General features: G+C 34.5%; 2 protein-coding genes across 3 annotated transcripts in view; both read left to right on the forward strand.

Annotated features, from left to right (window-relative positions):
* The first annotated feature begins 920 nt into the window (after positions 1-920).
* Positions 921-19,245, forward strand: part of LOC111422506 (ciliary rootlet coiled-coil, rootletin) — a 30,851-nt gene continuing 12,526 nt past the window's right edge. The window contains exons 1-3 of one of the 2 annotated variants that reach the window (XM_023055704.2): positions 921-970; positions 17,303-17,377; positions 17,436-18,374. In XM_023055704.2, the coding sequence (XP_022911472.2) occupies positions 17,321-17,377; positions 17,436-18,374 (996 nt within the window). In that variant the 5' untranslated portion in view covers positions 921-970; positions 17,303-17,320. Of the gene's footprint in view, positions 971-16,836; positions 17,093-17,302; positions 17,378-17,435; positions 18,375-19,245 lie in introns of those variants that run through there. The other variant, XM_023055703.2, reaches the window with a different exon arrangement.
* LOC111422507 (uncharacterized) lies at positions 1,507-3,398 on the forward strand. Its single transcript, XM_023055705.2, has one exon. The coding sequence runs from the start codon at positions 1,609-1,611 to the stop codon at positions 3,289-3,291; it is 1,683 nt and encodes a 560-aa protein (XP_022911473.1). The 5' UTR covers positions 1,507-1,608; the 3' UTR covers positions 3,292-3,398.

Consider the following 19,245-nt stretch of genomic DNA (forward strand, 5'->3'; position numbering starts at 1 on the left):
CAACACTGCTACCAAATGAGGAAACCGGAACTGTCATGCCGTTTATAATTTTAGGCGATGAAGCATTTGCTACTTCAGAACATATTCTACGTCCATATCCTAGCAAAAATTTGTCAGTTACGAAACGTGTCTTTAACTAAAGGCTATCAAGAGCCCGTAGAATGGTGGAGTGCTCGTTCGATACTGAATAGGCCATTAGATACCAGTCTTGAATTATCCGATATCATTATAAAAGCATGCTGCATTCTCCACAATTTTGTTAGGAAGCACGATGACGTTTGTTTCGAAGATAGTTTGTACTAATGTCATTTAGATAACATGAATCCCGTTGGAACAAGAGGTGCCGTTAGAGGTATTCACATTAGAGACTATTTTGCAAAATATTTCACCAACCTTAACGGTTGTAAAGCAACTCTTTTCTAACATGTTTTAACCTGTTCAGTACGCTGACGTAATATACATTACACAACATTTACAGTAAGTTAATTTTACAATTGAATTGATAATTTTAAATTATCAAAACAAATTATAAATTCTATCTCCAGAAACTGTTAAATCTACATCTGAACCTTCTTTTTCTAACGTTTTAACATTCTCTTCGTCCACGACGATTGTTACGCTCTATTTATAAACTGTTTCAGCTGCTTTGGTAACGTTTTCGAAGCATCCAACGAAGGTATTGTTATTGAATTTTCTAAGAAGATCCATGAAGCCGCAAAATAGATTCAATTCAAACCAACCCCTATAAATCGAATCACAAACACTCTTTGTTGATTTATTTCATAAGCAGCATTGTTAATCATTAAATAATTAAAAATCAAAATTAATCATTTAATAAAATTCCTTAAGTGGCGCCATCTCTGATTAAAAGACAAGATTAATTTGTATTAGTTACTATGGTAACGTCTGAGTTTAATCACAACATTACAAGTTGTCATTTTGGTGTGTTTTTTTTAATGTTAATCAAAGGGTAAGTTTTTACTTATAATGTTTATTAACGATTAATTATAATTAGATTAATTAAATCTGATTCAGTATCAAAAAATGTAAAAATATCTTGCGTGATAAAATAGCTTGTGATACTTTATTTACTTTTTTTTTTTTCGATTAAGTTTTATATAACATCCCAATTATGAAGATGTTATGGCTTAAAAAAACGATAAGAAAACTTTTCGAGCTCGTAATTTCGCAACGTATCGAAATTACCTAATCTCCTAGTGACTAATTAACATAATTTGGGTTTTAATTGCTTGTTTGTGTCGACCCAAAAAGTTCTCATTTTTCTGGATTGTACAAAGTCTATTTTTTAGAATTTTTGTATAAATCTTAAATTTAAACTTAATAATTACAACGGTGAAGAACGAGATTAATTAAGATTATTTTAATTGTCCTACCTCAATGTGAGATTTACGATTAAATTTCGTTGAAATTGTTTCACCGAGAAGGGGAACAAGATCAAAAGGTTCAAAGTGCACTCAGTTCTGAATAAAACTGATCGCTCCGAGTTGCACTCTTCAGTATCCAATTAAACTCAAATCAAAATCCATTCCGATTGAGTTTTATAAAGTTGTGTGATTTCGTACTATTTACTAACAGTGAAGTTTTAAAATGCCCGGTTGTAGTGGTGAAAATTTATCTCGTTCTTGGTCGAGCATCGAGTCCTTGGGGAATATTTCATCGGGTTTTCATAGCCCGACTTCTCCTTTATCGATGTCGCCAACGACATCCCCCGATAACACCCTTAGAAGACGTCGAATTCGACGCGCAAGTTCCGCTGGGTCGGTTATTCAAGAGCCGTTTATTATCCGATCGGATCATCGTGATACTCGAAGTCAAAGCCCAGCGAATCAACCGCAAGAAGAGCCGTGTATTTCCGCTTTATCCGAATTGATCGGTTGGTACCCTGCGGTGCTTTTAAGATGTATCCAAGCCATCATAATCGCTTTTTTACCAAGAACTTGGAAACAAATTATTTTTGCTTTACCCGGTTTATGGATTTCGATGTGGATTTGGGTCTTTTGGCAATTCGTACAGCTACCATTAACGATTATTAAAATGGTGATTTCGTTTTTATTGACCCCCCCAACGGAGCGATTAAGAAAGAAACGAACGGTTTTGATAAGTGGTGGTTCAACAATTCAAGCTTTACATTTAGCCAGAAACTTTCACTCGGCCGGGGCGCGAATTGTCGTTTGCGAAATCGATGGGTTATTCGCTTTGGCTCGATTTTCAACTGCGGTTAGTAAATTTTACACGGTCCCTAAACCAACTAGCGACCAACTTCAAAACTATGTGAGAGCTTTATGCGAAATCGTCGATAAAGAGGAAGCTGTTTATTATATTCCGGTGAGCGCCACGACTCCGGCTTATTACGACGCAGTTGCTAAACCCCACTTAGAGTTGCTCGGGTGTGCTTGTTTTTGTCCAGGAATTAAAGAGGTTTGGGCCTTGGACGATACTTTAGAAGTTTTGAAACGTTGCCAAAAATTAAACATCCCCACCCCGCCTTATCACGCAATCACATCGAAACAAGACGTTTTTAACTTATATGAAAACGGAATTATTAGGAATGGTAATTTTATAACGACAACGGCAGGCCCGAGTGGGCTTAGAGAACGCTCTAAAATCCGTTTACCCCCTTGCAGAAATGATTTGAAATTTTCTGGCGAAATTTCGGAGCAAAAACCTTGGGTTGTGGTCCAAAATATCGAAGGGGAGCACTATTTAACGTGTACAACGATAAAAGAAAGCAAAGTAATCGCGAACGTGACTTGTAAAATGAACCAAAACACAAACGACTTAGTTCCTGTTGAGAATCAACAGATTGAAACTTGGTTGAAAAACTTTTTTAATAACTTAAACTTGCTGCGTCCAATCAATGGACACATCAGCTTTAGATTGGTCATTGCCAAAAATACCTCGATTATCTTGCCTTTGAGTTCGCGAGTCGGGATTTCGCTACCGTATATCTGTTATACGAGCGTTCATCCGCGATTATTATGGAAACCGTGCAAGCATTTTAATCGACAAAATTCAGGGCCAATAATCAACGAGAACGGGCGTTATTGGATGCCGGACACTTTAATGGATACACTAAGAAACCCATCGATGGAGAAAGTAACGCGATTAATCGGAACAGTTTTGGATAAACGAGAAGCGTTGTTTACTTTATGGGATCCACTACCTTATTGCGCGTATTACCACATGCAACTCCCATTTCAAAACGTTTTGGGGTTCGTTCAAAGACGACAAGATAGTTTCCCCAAACCAGCAACAGCACCCTTTCATTAACACTAAAAAAAATAATTCTTATTTACTTAATTTATTAATTTAATTTTTGTATCATTGTATCAATGATTAATGAGTACGTATAATAAAATACATAGAATTTTATTAAAGACTTGTTTTATTTCTAATTCATCTTTTCGTAATTTAATTAATGTAAAATGTGCATCGACGTTAATATCGCTGAAACACGACGGTTTCTGCAAAACATCCAGATAAACTTTTGACTTGAAATGATAAAAATTCCGTTGCAAAATAAGCGCTCAACGCTAAAATAAGACCAGATTTAATGCAGGTTTTATCGCTTCACGGTCAAAATCTACCTATTTATAAAAAATGTTATAACTAAAAAGAAATAAAAATGATAAACATGAAAGTAATCTAATTTTTAACGAACAAAATGACTCGAATTTTAACGGGTCATTTTAACTAGATATATTTATTTGTTTGTTTTTTGGCACGTTTATGTTTACGTAAACAATTTTGTTAGATGGACATTAATATCATAAATTATCGTCTAGGAAAATGTCTAAATTCATAAATCATAAATATTATTCTATTTTTTTTTTCAATTGTTCTGTTTATTGTATCAAATGTAGTTGTTAGCTTTATAAATTTATCGTCTAAATCACTAGATGATTCAGTTTTCCTTTCTTTATTCTTTCTAACTATCAATTGAAGGGGTCGGGAGAAAAAAGTGCCAAGCATCATTTTGGCCTAACCGAACTTAGCAGTGCTATGAGTAAATTGAACAAATTACAAGCAGCACTGTTTAGATTTCAATTATTGCCGTTAGATTGCTCTGTATTTGCATTGCATTTTATTACCTCAACTGGTTGTTTGCAAAGTTTTGGGGAAGACAGTGTCAAGCTCCTCATGAGAAATGGAGGGAAAGAGGAAATGTGTTAGAAATCTTAAAGATTATTATGAAAACCTAGAAGACTTGTATGAAGAATTTGATGACAGTGACAGCGATCCCAATTATTTAGCAACAAACCCTCCCTACACCAAAACTGTCATGTGGACCTGCATTTTACTGCAGGAAACTGTGGACCTATAACGTAGGTATCCATAACTGCACTTCTGGACAAGGTTTTATGTTCATGTGGGATGAATCAGTTGGAAAAAGGGGTAGTGATGAAATAGGAAGCTGTATTGTAAAGTACTTATTAGTAGCAAATGTCCACGCGAAGAAGTTGGTAATATTTACCGACAACTGCGGAGGACAAAATAAAAATTGGAACATAATGTCGCTTTGGTCACACCTTGTAGCTAGTAAACGTTTTGAAACAATAGAACATTACTTCCTGATAACTGGGCATACTTATCTTCCATCAGACCGTGACTTTTCAAAAATAGAAAAGTATCATACCAAGCACTGCCAAAATGTGTACAGTCCTGGGCAATGGAGAGAGATAGTAGCAAAGTGTGGAACAAAACACTGAACTTCATCGTAACATGCATGATGAGTGAGGATTTCCTCGATTTGTCTAGGGTGCAAGAGACCTACTTTAACACAAAAAGCAAGTTTTGTACAGATGGTGTTACTCCTCCACGATTTTCCAAAGCTATTTGCTTTAAATTTGACAGCGAAGAACCTTTTCAAATAAAACTCAAACACTTGATGAACGAAGAGTTTTTAGTGTTGAACCTAAAGAAACGTGGAAGGAGTTCTATTCCAGCACTACATTTAAAAGGAAATGCGCCCAACAAAATCAATAAGAAAAAATTAGATGATGTCAAATCCGTGATGCATTACATTCCTCCATCTACCATGGATATTACAATGGCCTACAGTCTTCCGCTGAAGTAGACGACCAAAAGGAAGATGTTGTGGTAATATAGGTCTATTTGAAAAGTACCTTTTTGGTTAAGAGTATTTTTTGTCGATGACAGTGTGTGTTTTAATAAACGTACAAACAAACCTAATGTCTTTTATTTTTGGGGAAAAAATGCCAAGCAACATTATTCAGTGCATATTTTTCTATACAACCATTTTTATCTTATAATAGCGTTTTTTTTACCTACATCTTCACTTTTAACGGTATATAGATACATGACCTTTGTATTAAAAAACTTTGGTTTGTTGTCTGTACTAAAATGTTATTTATGGATTTAGCCAAACTTTCAACTTGCTATATCTCAAAACAACAAACATGATGCTTGGCACTTTTTTTCTCCCAACCCCTTCAATTACTCGTCATTGTGTAAATTTCCTCTTTATCTGAATTTTCCTCTATCTCTCTAACACCGTAATTGATTAAACTAAAACTAGAACTGGAAACATTCGGGTTTAGCCGGTTTGAAAGACGTACAGCTAAACTAGTTCTAGGTCTAGTATTAATTCCAGTGACAGTGCTAAGTAGAGCTAGTTAGCATTAGATAGCACTAGGTTGTTGCACATTTCTATTGAACTAACACTATACCTAGAACTAGAATCAATCGGGTTTAGCCGTCTTTAAAGACGTATGGCTAAACCCAAATGATTCTAGTTCTAAGTAGTAGTAGTTCTACATAGTAACAGTGTTAGTTCTAGTTTTAATTGTTAAGCGGCGCTAAACCAAGAACTAGAATCATTCGGGATTAGCCGTTTTTAGAGACGTGTGGCTAAACCCGAATGATTCTAGTTCTAGGTATAGTGTTAATTCTACATAGTAACAGTGCTAGTGTAAAACTAGAACTAACACTAGACCTAAGTAGTGTATTAATGCCGGTTCTGGCGCAGGAGCAAGGATCGATCCTTAAAGATCATCCTTAAGGATCGGTCGACGGTGGTGCCACCTGTAGAATCCTTAAGGATCAGTCTACGGTGGTGCCACCTGTAGAATCCTTAAGGATCGGTCGACGATGGCGCCACCTGTAGCATCCTTAAGGATCGAAGGTTGCTCCCCTGCTCCTTAAGGATTGAAGGATCGGTCGACGGTGGCGCCACCTGTAGCATCCTTAAGGATCGGTCGACGCCCCCTTGAACCCCATCTTAGTGTCCTATTGACGCCCTTCAACCCAACCCAACCCCATTTTAGTACCCTATTGACCCCCTTCAACCCCAATGGCTTTTATCTCAAAAACAGTTTGATTTTCGAGTATCAATCAACAGTTCCTTTTCTATTTAAACCCCCCGGCGAATTCAAAAATATACTTAAACCATAAATTGAAGCAGTGGCGTAGAAGATACGGCGATCGATATGAAGCAATTCGTGTTTTTTCATTTTTTTGTACTATTTTATTAAACTTGTATCTTTTATCTCAAAAACGGTTTGGTTTTCGAGAATCAATAAAGAGTTCCTTTTCTATTTAAAAATCTTTGGGGAATTAAGAAATATGCTCAATCCATAAATTGAAGCAGTAGTGTAGAAGATAAGGCGATCAGAATGTAGCAATTCGTGTTTTTTGTACTATTTCATCAAAATGTCTTTTATCTCAAAAACGGAAAGTGTATAAAAAAAGTAAAAAACACAAATTGCTACATTCTGATCGTCGTGTCTTCTACACTACTGCTTCAATTTTTGGTTTAAGCATATTTTCGAATTCCCCGAACACTTTTAAATAGAAAAGGAACTCTTTAGTGATACTCGAAAACCAAACCGTTTTTGAGATAAAAGACATTTTGATGAAATAGTACAAAAGAATGGAAAAACACGAATTGCTACATTCTGATCGTCATATCTTCTACTGTATTCTACACCACTGCTTCAATTTGTGGTTTGAGCATATTTTTTAATTCCCTGAAGATTTTTAAATAGAAAATGAACTCTTTATTGATACTCGAAAACCAAACCGTTTTTGAGATAAAAGATATTTTGATAAAATCGTACAAAAACCTGAAAAAACACGAATTGCTTCATTTTAATCGCTGTATCTTCTACGCCACTGCTTCAATTTATGGTTTGAGCATATTTTTGAGTTCCCCGCAGATTTTTAAAGAGAAATGGAACTCTTTATTGATACTCGAAAACCAAACCGTTTTTGAGATAAAAGATATTTTGATAAAATAGTACAAAAAACTGAAAAAACACGAATTGCTTCATTTTAATCGCTGTATCTTCTACGCCACTGCTTCAATTTATGGTTTGAGCATATTTTTGAGTTCCCCGCAGATTTTTAAAGAGAAATGGAACTCTTTATTGATACTCGAAAACCAAACCGTTTTTGAGATAAAAGATATTTGAAGGGGTTGAAGGGGGTCATCAATAGGGTACTAAGATGGGGTTGGGTTGGGTTGGGTTGAAGGGGGTCAATAGGACACTAAGATGGGGTTGAAGGGGCGTCGACCGATCCTTAAGGATGCTACAGGTGGCGCCACCGTCGACCTATCCTTAAGGAGCAGGGGGAGCAACCTTCGATCCTTAAGGATGCTACAGGTGGCGCCACCGTCGACCGATCCTTAAGGATGTACCGCTAGGTGGCGCCACCGTCGACCGATCCTTAAGGATCGATCCTTGCTCCTGCGCCAGAACCGGCATTAATACACTACTGACCTAGAACTAGAAACATTCGGGTTTAGCCGTGCATCTTCAGACGCACGGCTAAACCCGAAACTTTCTAGTTCTAGGTCTAGTGTTGGTTCTAGTTTTAATTATTAAGCAGCGCTAGACCAAGAACTAGAATCATTCGGGTTTAGCCGTCTTTAGAGACGTGCTGCTAAGAGTTTATACTATTTTTGTTCATTCTTTATACAGGGTGATTCATAAGTAATGGGCCAAATTGTAAATGTACGTTCAGGAGGCCAAAATAAAAATATTTTCATTAACAATAATGGGTCTTAGTCTGCTCCTTACTGAGATACAGGATGTTAAAGCGAAAAAAATAAAATAGATTTTTGTTAATAGATCAGCTACTTTTCTACATAATGACTCATAGTTGACTTATAGTTTTTGTAAAGGTAAACAATAATGTGTGAGAGGATTTGAGTTAACTCGTAGATGTCGCCACATGCGCCATATGAATTAGATGAAATCAGCTACAAATTTTTTATCGCTCATTATTTTACAACATACTTGTTTAATTTGGATAGCCCCATCATTTCTGTAGAAAAAAGCTATACTTCTTTGATCTTGAAAATATTAACGATTTTCGAGATATTTGAATTTTACTAATTCACTACACTACATTTCACGGTGGTCGACGTAGCATTAATCTGTTAAGACACAAGCATGGCATGGAATGTTGACATTTACCTAACCGTAATTGATAATTGATAACAATATTAAACTGAAACCATAAAAAAATTACGTAATAAAACAATTTATTGTACGCCAGTTAATAAAACGAAATACAACATTAGAACAGACTTGAACTAAGACCACTTACGACAACTGTTATCAAAACCTACATGTTAATGTTGTGCGAAGTTAAATTAAATTTAAGCTTAATTATGAGCTACTGCAAAAGGTTTTCAACATGACCACCACCAGCATTTATACACGCATTTAACCGTTTGGTTAAGGATTGTCTGACTTTAAAAAATGTAGCAGGATTATTTCGTATTGAATTGGCTGCATCTTGAATTCTATTCCATAACTCGTCTCGTGTATTTATAGTAGGTTCAGCATAGACCATTGATTTCATGTAACCCCACACATGGTGGCCACTGAAATTCACTACCACGTCCAATCCAACGGTGAGGGAATGTTTCATTCAGATGTTCGCGCACAGCACGTGAAAAATGTGGAGGAGCACCGTCTTGCATGAACCACATATTTCTTCTTAGTTGTAATGGAAGATCTCCCAAGAGGTCGACTAAGTCATTATTTAAAAAAATTAAATATGACTCTCCATTTAAATTAGGAGGTAATTCAACTGCACCACACATTTATTTTAAACTCGTGCTGGAAATGTCTATCTTTTTTTAAACGAGGGTTTTCGGTTTCCCAGGCATGACTATTTCGCCAATTAAAAACTCCGCGTCTGGTAAAGGTTGCTTCATCCGTGAAAAGAATATTATTTAGGAATGTTGGATTATTATTCAATTTTCCTTTTAGCCACTGACAAAATTGAACTCTGATTCGATAATCTGTTGGAAGTAAATTTTGCACAGGTATAAAATGATAGGGATATAAATTTTCCTTGTGTAAAATTCTAGTCACGGATGGTTGGCTTATTCCAGTTGCTGCAGACAATCGACGAGTGCTTATTTCAGAATTTTGCGCAATTCTTACCAAAATTTCATCTTCTTGCTGCGGAGTGATAATCTTAGGACGTCCTGTATGATATTTTGGACGAAATGAACCTGTTTCACCCAATCGATTATAAATATTTTGAAATATCTTCCGGTTTGGCTGCCTTCTGTAAGGGTACATTTCACGATATTTTCTGGATGCTGCTTGCCCAGAAAAACGTTCTTGTGCGTAAACGCATAACATGTCTCTCATTTCTTCGTTTGAAAAGTGATTATGTCTCGGCATTTTGATTTATGTTAGGACAAGAATGAATCAGTTTACTTAACAATAAAATGTTGTAAACTATTCATTAAACGTAAAAGCTCATTGACGTTTCATAATTCATATGGCGCATGTGGCGACATCTACGAGTTAACTCAAATCCTCTCACACATTATTGTTTACCCTTACAAAAACTATAAGTCAACTATGAGTCATTATGTAGAAAAGTAGCTGATCTATTAACAAAAATCTATTTTATTTTTTTCGCTTTAACATCCTGTATCTCAGTAAGGAGCAGACTAAGACCCATTATTGTTAATGAAAATATTATTATTTTGGCCTCCTGAACGTACATTTACAATTTGGCCCATTACTTATGAATCACCCTGTATATAGTTTTCAGGCTGCATAGATGGCATCTCAATGGCATCAAATAACGATTGTATTTCGGTTGCATAATACTCGCTGAAACCAGCAGCATTTAGACCTGCATCATCTTGTGGCTTTCTTTTTTATTTATCCTTTCCTTGTTTATTTATTTATTTATTTTACTTCCGAAATTACAGGGTTGCCCCTAATTACAAATTTCAGAATTTAAGTCTACTAGTACATAATATAACCAACAAAAATAACAAAACAACCAAGATCAAGCATAAATGTTAATTAACCCATCACGGAACGCGCGGAGGATATATTGAACCAAAACTTTAAAAATGAATAGAATTACATCACAAATTACAGAATTCAATGACAAAAATCAAGTTTGGCTACTGAGTGGCTGCAGCACTTATCAAAGGTGTCAAATGTTGTTTAAACGATCTAATACCAATGCCAAACAGAGGTATGAAGGAAGAAGCCGACAGTGTGTTGTACAGTGAAAGGATTCTAATAAGAGGAGAATTTCGTCTCAGTTCAGTTGAAAACCGAGGAATATAGAAAAGATTCTTTAGCCTACCACAATATGCAGGCGCATAGAAACCAATATTTTCTAATATTAATGGAGCATTTATACTATTATTCAACATTTTATACAGAAAACAGAGTGATATAATTTTTCTTCTGAGAGACAACCTGGTGATCTTAAATAATTTGCGTGCAAATTCGTACGATCTAAAACCAATGAAAACACGGAATTTTTTGTAGTAGAGATACCTAATGAATTTATTTTGAATAGTTTCTATTAAATTAGAATAAAGAATTGACCCGGGAACCCATACTATTACCGCATATTCCAGCTTAGATCGCACTAAAGAATTGAACAGTAATTGCAGCGTCTGTAAGTTTGAGAAACTGTACCCATTTCTAATGACAAATCCTAAGAGACGCAAAGCTGTGGTTGCTGTGGCTTTAATATGTTCAGCAAAGCATAAACCAGGCGAAAACAACACACCCAAGTCTCTCTTTTTAACAACACACCTCAAATTCACATTATTTATTTTATATACAAATTCTATCGGCCTCTTCCACAATGTATACGTTATTGACTCACATTTAGACACATTAAAATGGAGCTTGTTGAGCCGACACCAATTAAATACGTTATCTAAATCAGACTGTAAGGACCGGCAGTCAGTTAAGTCGTGTACAGTTGTGAATATCTTCAGATCGTCCGCAAAGAGTAAGCATCTGGTTGAGTTAATTACCAGGGGCAAATCATTTATAAATAACAAAAATAACAAAGGTCCCAGATCCCCAACATATCTGATACTGCGTTTTTATAAGAGACGTAATAAAATCTGTTGGACAAATATGAAACAAAAAAACTAAGAGTAGAATAAGAAAACCCGTGTTGTGCCAGCTTGTGCAGAAGCGTATCATGATCCACCCTATCGAATGCTTTTGCAAAATCCGTGTAGATAACATCCACTTGAGCTCTAGCATCCAATGCTTTGGAAACGTAATCCGTAAAGATAGTTAAGTTGGTCTCCACAGAGCGACCAGGAATAAATCCATGCTGATTAACATTCAACGAAAGTTTTACTTGATTGAAAATCCTGCGATAAATCAATTGTTCGAAAAGTTTAGCAAAACAGGAGATTTTGATTACTTCCCACATTTTTTTCATTCTGTTTCTTTTTTTCATGATTAACTAATTGTATTTACTCTTGTTTGTCAGCGATCATGCTTAATGATTCAACTAAACATTTTCACTTCTAAGCGTTTCTAGTTCTATTTGGAGTGTTAAGAATTCCAAATTGAGCCATGCGTCTTCAGACATATTCAACAATTTCCGATTATTTCCAATAATATTCAGATAATTCCCGATTTCATTTTGCACGTACGTTATGGTAAATAAGATTTTTTTGCCATAATTCTTAGGATTTTTTGCGTTTCTTGAATTTCTAATTGACGTTTAAGGTTATATTGTACCCCAGGGGTGCCAAACTCGCGCCCCCTATGAGTGTAGAATTTATTTCGATTTTAATTTAACATTTCTTTAAAAAGAGGTTATCTTTTTTCTTCAAATTGCCTTGAAAATAATTAATAAAATTATTGAAATTATAACACAGAATAAATGTATAAAATTATAAGACGGAAAAAAAATGTTTTGAGGTTGGTATGTTTGAGATGAATTAAATTGACGTTTAATGAAAGTGAGGTTAAAAAAAACATTCTAACCCCAAAAAAAAAAAAAAAAATTACGACCATCATCTCCGTGTTTCGTTTTAGAATTTAGTTTAACTCCCCCTAAATAAACTAGTAAATGGGGACGATGCCGCCCCGATTCAGCTTTTCCCCCCGCGCAAAACAAACAGTTTGTCACGAGATGGGGCTACGAACCCGCGCCTGGGGATATCTCCGGATATCACTGTATCATTAAATCCATACTCTGCGATGTGCCTCTTTTACTTCTCTACCTCTTTTCGCTTTTATCATCCCCCAGCAAAAAAAAAATGAAAAAAATAAAAATTAGGTCGCAAAAAAATTGAGTAAAAATACTCGACACTAATATTTGTATCATTTGTTAATATCTAAAGTGTCCTAAGATAAGAAGTTGAATCTTGTTGAACTTCTGAGCTGTTAGTGTTTGTCATTGTAAATGTGTGTCTTTCGTAATCCTCTCCGGTTGGACTTTGCATGTCTGGGAATTCTTTTGATGAAGCGAATGCGATCCTCGAACGCGGGGGTGGACTTTGGAATCCGATTCGAGATCGGAGATTCCGAGGCGCCGCGCATAAAATCTATCCGTCAGCAATTAAATCTTAAAATTATTTAATTAGTTGGAAAATTACTGAAAACAAATTTAATAAATAAAATACTTGGGTAATAAAGATTTCGGATATAACGGACAAAATATTTACGCAAAAGGATAGAATCTAACTCGGGTTATTCCTCAAGTTGCTCTATTTCATTTAATTCCATGTTCATAGTTAAAGTCGGGGTATTCCCAAAGTTTATCTATAGTATATGTTTATAATGTGTTACCATGGAGGTATAACCTAAACAAATTTTTTTGATAACATTTTTTGTTGCTTATCTTAAAGACAGAAAGAGTGCGAGAAGCGAAGAGAGCGACGCGACGTTGCTAAATCGCTGTTGAAATAAAATGTCAAAATATTTGTAACCTAAAATTTTTTTTTTGAGGTTGTTAATATTACGGTACGGAACTTTTGTAACAAAACGATACGATTTCCCCCCTCCACTCGTTCTGATTAAAAAAACAGTATCATACTGTTCAGTGGGAAATTAAAATTTCAAGTTAGAAAAAAATTGTATTAACAAAAATTGTTCCTGAAACAATTCTAAACAAACTTTGTCAACAATTTTTTTTGATTTAATCAATAATTAAAGAGATAACCTCAAAATAATAATTTTTCCACTTTTATACATAATTACACTTAGATGCTTAATTAATAGAGATGTAAAATTTTTTTATTAAGATAATTGATTCAAAATCGAAATTAAAACAAATTTTATTTAAAATATTTTTTGATAAAAACAATGATTATTGAGATAATTACTTTTGATAGCATACTATTCAGAGGGAAATTAAAATTTCAAGTTAGCAAAAAATTGTATTAACAAACACTGTTCCTGAAGTAATTCTAAACAAATTTTGTTAATAAAATTTTTTGATTAAATCAACAATAAGGATATAACCTCAAAAATTAATTTTTGTACCATACTGTTCAGTGGGAAATTAAAATTTCAAGTTAGAAAAAAATTGTATTAACAAACACTGTTCCTGAAACAATTCTAAACAAACTTTGTTAACAAAATTTTTTGATTAAATCAATAATTAAGGAGATAACCTCAAAATATTAATTTTTCCATTTTTATACATAATTACACTTAGACGGTTAATTAATAGAGATGTAAAATTTTGTTATTAAGATAATTGATTCAAAATCGAAATTGAAACAAGTTTTATTTAAAACATTTTTTTGATAAAAACAATAATTATTGAGATTATTTTTTGTACCATACTGTTCAGTGGGAAATTAAAATTTCACGTTAGCAAAAAATTTTATTAACAAACACTGTTCCTGAAGTAATTCTAAACAAATGTTGTTAATAAAAATTTTTGATTTGATCAATAATTAAGAACATAACATCAAAAAAAATTGTATATATATATTTTCATTGAAAAAATCGTTTTAGAATTTAATTTAGAACAACTTTTGTATGAAATTTTCTGCTGAGAACGAGTGGAGGGGGGAAATCGTGTCGTTTTGTTATAAAAGTTCCGTGCCCTATTAATATTTATGTGTTACTACAGAGACTTAATTAAAATCTAGCAACGTCGCTCGTTTCGCTTTTCTCAGAGAGTGAGTGAGAGAGATGTTGCTCAATCGCAGTTTAAATTAAATATCAACATTTTTATAACCTAAAAAGAAATTTTTGAGGTTTTGTTAATTTTTATAATGTGTTACTATAGAGATTAATTAAATAATCTAGCAACGTCGATCGCTTCGCTTCTTTCAAAAAGAGAGAGAAGGAGAAGCAAAACGAGCGACGTTGCTAAATCGTTCTTGAAATTAAATGTCAACATTTTTATAATCCAAAAAGAAATGTTTGAGGTTGTTAATGTTTATAATGTGTTCTATAGATATTTAATTAAATCATTTAGCAACGTCGCTCGCTTCGCTTCTCTCAAAGAGAGAGAGCGAGAAGCGAAGCGAGCGACGTTGCTAAATCGTTCTTGCAATTAAATGTCAAAATTTTTATAACTTAAAAAGAAATGTTTGAGGTTGTTAATGTTTATAATGTGTTCTATAGATATTTAATTAAATCATCTAGCAACGTCGCTCGCTTCGCTTCTCTCAAAGAGAGAGAGAGCGAGAAGCGAAGCGAGCGACGTTGTCAAATCGTTGTTAAAATTAAATGTCAACATTTTTATAACCTAAAAAGAAATTTTTGAGGTTGTTAATGTTTATAATGTGTTCTATAGATATTTAATTAAATCATTTAGCAACGTCGCTCGCTTCGCTTCTCTCAAAGAGAGAGAGCGAGAAGCGAAGCGAGCGACGTTGCCAATTCGTTGTTGAAATTAAATGTCAACATTTTTATAACCTAAACAAATTTGTTTGAGGTTGTTAATGTTTATAATGTGTTACTACAGAGATTTAATTAAATAAACTAGCAACGTCGCTCGCTTCGCTTCTCTCAAAAGGAGAGAGAGCGAGAAGCGAAGCGAGCGACGTTGCTAAATCGTTCTTGAAATTAAATGTCAACATTTTTAATAACCTAAACAAATTTGTTTGAGGTTGTTAATGTTTATAATGTGTTACTACAGAGATTTAATTAAATAAACTAGCAACGTCGCTCGCTTCGCTTCTCTCAAAGAGAGAGAGCGAGAAGCGAAGCGAGCGACGTTGCCAAATCGTTGTTGAAATTAAATGTCAACATTTTTATAACCTAAAAAGAAATGTTTGAGGTTGTTAATGTTTATAATGTGTTCTATAGATATTTAATTAAATCATTCAGCAACGTCGCTTGCTTCGCTTCTCGCTCTCTCTCTTTGAGAGAAGCGAAGCGAGCGACGTTGCTAAATCGTTCTTGAAATTAAATGTCAAAACTTTATAATCCGAAAAGAAATTTTTGAGGTTGTTAATGTTTATAATGTGTTCTATAGATATTTAATTAAATCATTTAGCAACGTCGCTCGCTTCGCTTCTCTCAAAGAGAGAGAGCGAGAAGCGAAGCGAGTGACGTTGCTAAATCGTTGTTGAAATTAAATGTCAACATTTTTATAACCTAAACAAATGTTTTGATGTTGTTAATGTTTATAATGTGTTCTATAGATATTTAATTAAATCATTTTGCAACGTCGCTCGTTTCGCTTCTCTCAAAAGAGAGAGAAGGAGAAGCAAAACGAGCGACGTTGCTAAATCGTTCTTGCAATTAAATGTCAACATTTTTATAACCTAAAAAGAAATGTTTGAGGTTGTTAATGTTTATAATGTGTTCTATAGATATTTAATTAAATCATTTAGCAACGTCGCTCGCTTCGCTTCTCTCAAAGAGAGAGAGCGAGAAGCGAAGCGAGCGACGTTGCCAAATCGTTGTTGAAATTAAATGTCAACATTTTTATAACCTAAACGAACCTAAACAAATTTGTTTGAGATTGTTAATGTTTATAATGTGTTACTACAGAGATTTAATTAAATAAACTAGCAACGTCGCTCGCTTCGCTTCTCTCAAAAGAAAAGAGAGCGAGAAGCGAAGCGAGCGACGTTGCTAAATCGTTCTTGAAATTAAATGTCAAAATGTTTATAACCTATTTATTATAACCTTTTTTTGTTATATTTATATTATGTTACCATTGAGATTGAAGTAAAATAATCTTTTTCTCGTATTAATCCGTTATATCGAGGTTTTACTGTAATGATTTTATTGAAATTTCCTTTTGTAAGAAGCAATCGATAATTTTCATTGTTACATTCTTGACGTATCATTAATTAAATCTTCAATAAACGTCCGTCGATATCAAAAGAACGAATTTTCTTTAGTTTAGAGTCAACTTTCACGGAGTTAACGTAGCGAAAAAAAATTTTTTTGCGTGCCACCAAACTTTTACGATCAAAATATTATAATCTTTCTGTTTTCGTACTTAATTGCATCGTGAGACACGAACGAAATGATAAATGGAACGCTCCAATACTCGTAAACGTCTCCACGCTACTATAATATTTATTATTGAGTATCAATAATATTTTTTTATAATGGTTTTTATGCCGTGTAGTAAATCATTTAAAGATATCTGAATGGAGGGGGTGGTTGAATGGCTTAGTAAACGTACCCCGGGATCGCGTGACACCCTGTACATCCCCTCTACGGAACCCATCCTACATAGAAACGGGGAAATCCTAAAGTTGGTCTGTCGTGAGTTAACTTCCGGTGAAGGCGAAGGTAGAGAAGGTGGTGGTGGTTTATCTTCGACTTGGGGTGAAGTTAAAATCAAAGAAGATAGTAATATGTCGCGGGTAAAAAAATAAATTTTGATTCTTATAAATATCTTTATATTCTTGTAAGGGGTTAATAACCCCTTACAGGAATTTGCATGTTGAATCCGAAAGGATTGTATTCTAGTGCCGGGTGGAGACGTTCGCGTGTAGATAAAACTTTTCCATGTTGTGGACGAGTTTCCTACTAAACTATTTTTCATTTCATTTCCTTTATTTCTATACAAACAGGTTACATTCGAGAAGAAGATGAGCAACCCCGATAGAAAAAGACCCCCGATTTATCGCCCCAAATCTAGAACAGACGTAAGATACTTTCCAAATTAAATTAATTTCTTTTAAATTTAATTAAAACCCCATTTAGACCGCAAGATCATCAAGTAGATTAGACACATCCCGATCAAGAACCGACCAAAATAGCAGCGATGAAGACTTGGCAAGACAAAACACCGACTTGCGACAGCGCTTACAAGACGAGGCGAGTCTTTACCGCCGAAAATTAGACACCTATAGACAAGCACAACAAAACCAAGCAGCTTTAGTTAGTAGATTACAAGCTAAAGTACTCCAGTACAAACAAAGATGCGCGGAACTTGAGGACCAAATCACCGCACATCACCACGACGATCACGATTACGACCAACTTCATCACAAGATTCCACTTTCATCAACATCTAGTGGAGGATCAGCTTTGGAGCAAGCACAACAACACCTAAGAGAAATCCGGGAAGAACGCGTAACAGATTTAGAAACAGCTTTAAGACGATTAGATGATGAAAGAGCGAAATGCGAAAAAATGATGCAACTAAACTCAACGTTACGGGAACAATTAGACGAATCGAGACGGACCAATGAAAATCTAACGGCCGATTTACAAAAATTAACCAACGATTTCGAAGAATTACGCGAAGAAATCATCGTTAAAGAGGACGAATGGAAAGATGAAGAACAAGCTTTTAACGATTATTATAGCACCGAGCACAATCGTTTGTTGAATTTGTGGCGAGACGTCGTTGGGATTAAACGACTGTTTATGGACGTTCAATCAACGACGGAAAAAGATCTTTCAAAATTAAAAATGGAAATCGGAAATATGGGCAGAGAGGCATCGCACACCGTCGGAAGATTGGACAGAAACATCTCGATGGAATCGCTTTTAATAAGGAGCGAAAAACCTTACGATGACAATTTAAATTTCAAATCGCAAATAGATGCTTTGAAAACTCAAAACGATAATGCACAGATTGAAATTAAAATGAAAGAAGATAAAATTAAACAGTTAATGAAGGATTTTCAAATTTTGGTAAGAAAATTTAATATACAATTTCACTTAAGATGCAATATACAGGATGTCCCGTTAAGCGTACGGAGCGGCTGTATCTCAACAACGGTAAGGCCTAGAGGTTTGGGAAAAAAATCTTTATAAGCAAAGTGGGCAAGAGAAATAGCTGGAAATTATTTTGAAGTTCGTAATTCGACCGCTAGGGGGCGTAACTGCCATAGAGAAACATAAAATTCCCGCTATCTCAGAAAGTTAGACGATGAGCTATAACTTTGACAACATCATTTAGTAGCTTGGATAATATTTTTCATAAATATCTAAATATCTATATTAATATCTCCTGGGCCATTCAACCGATTTGAATATTTTTGGTCTTGTTTGAAAGAGCATTTCATGCTCTTTTAAAAGATATTTTCAGTAAGACCGCTTGGTTTAAAACAAATAAGCTAGAGAGCGTTATCTGCAGCGGTTACATATTTTTGTGATTTTTGAAAAAAAGTTAAATGGAACGGTACTATTTACTTCACAGACCGTTAATCACCATAAAATTTGCTAAATATTAGTGAAAACCGCATCTCGATATCTCCATCCATTCTCGAATTATAAAAGAAAATGTTAAAAATTCGTATATCTTAATCGGATCAAGTTACCTTAGGAAACAAATAAGAGATAACAAAAATTTTATTATCTAGAACCTTCCTTCACACTTTATTCAAGCTTAGAACTGCTTCAAAACTACTTTTGAAGCGTGTTGAAAAGCCAACGGATCAATGAAACATCAACAATGATAATAAAACAAAATAAACCGAAACACTTAGAATAACTTAAATTTTTGGCAAAAATAGCTCACTAATGTTCGAAATGTCTTACATAAACCTCGATGCATTTATTT

Source organism: Onthophagus taurus, chromosome 3, assembly GCF_036711975.1.
Source record: "Onthophagus taurus isolate NC chromosome 3, IU_Otau_3.0, whole genome shotgun sequence".
Classification (NCBI taxonomy): Eukaryota; Metazoa; Arthropoda; class Insecta; order Coleoptera; family Scarabaeidae; genus Onthophagus; species Onthophagus taurus.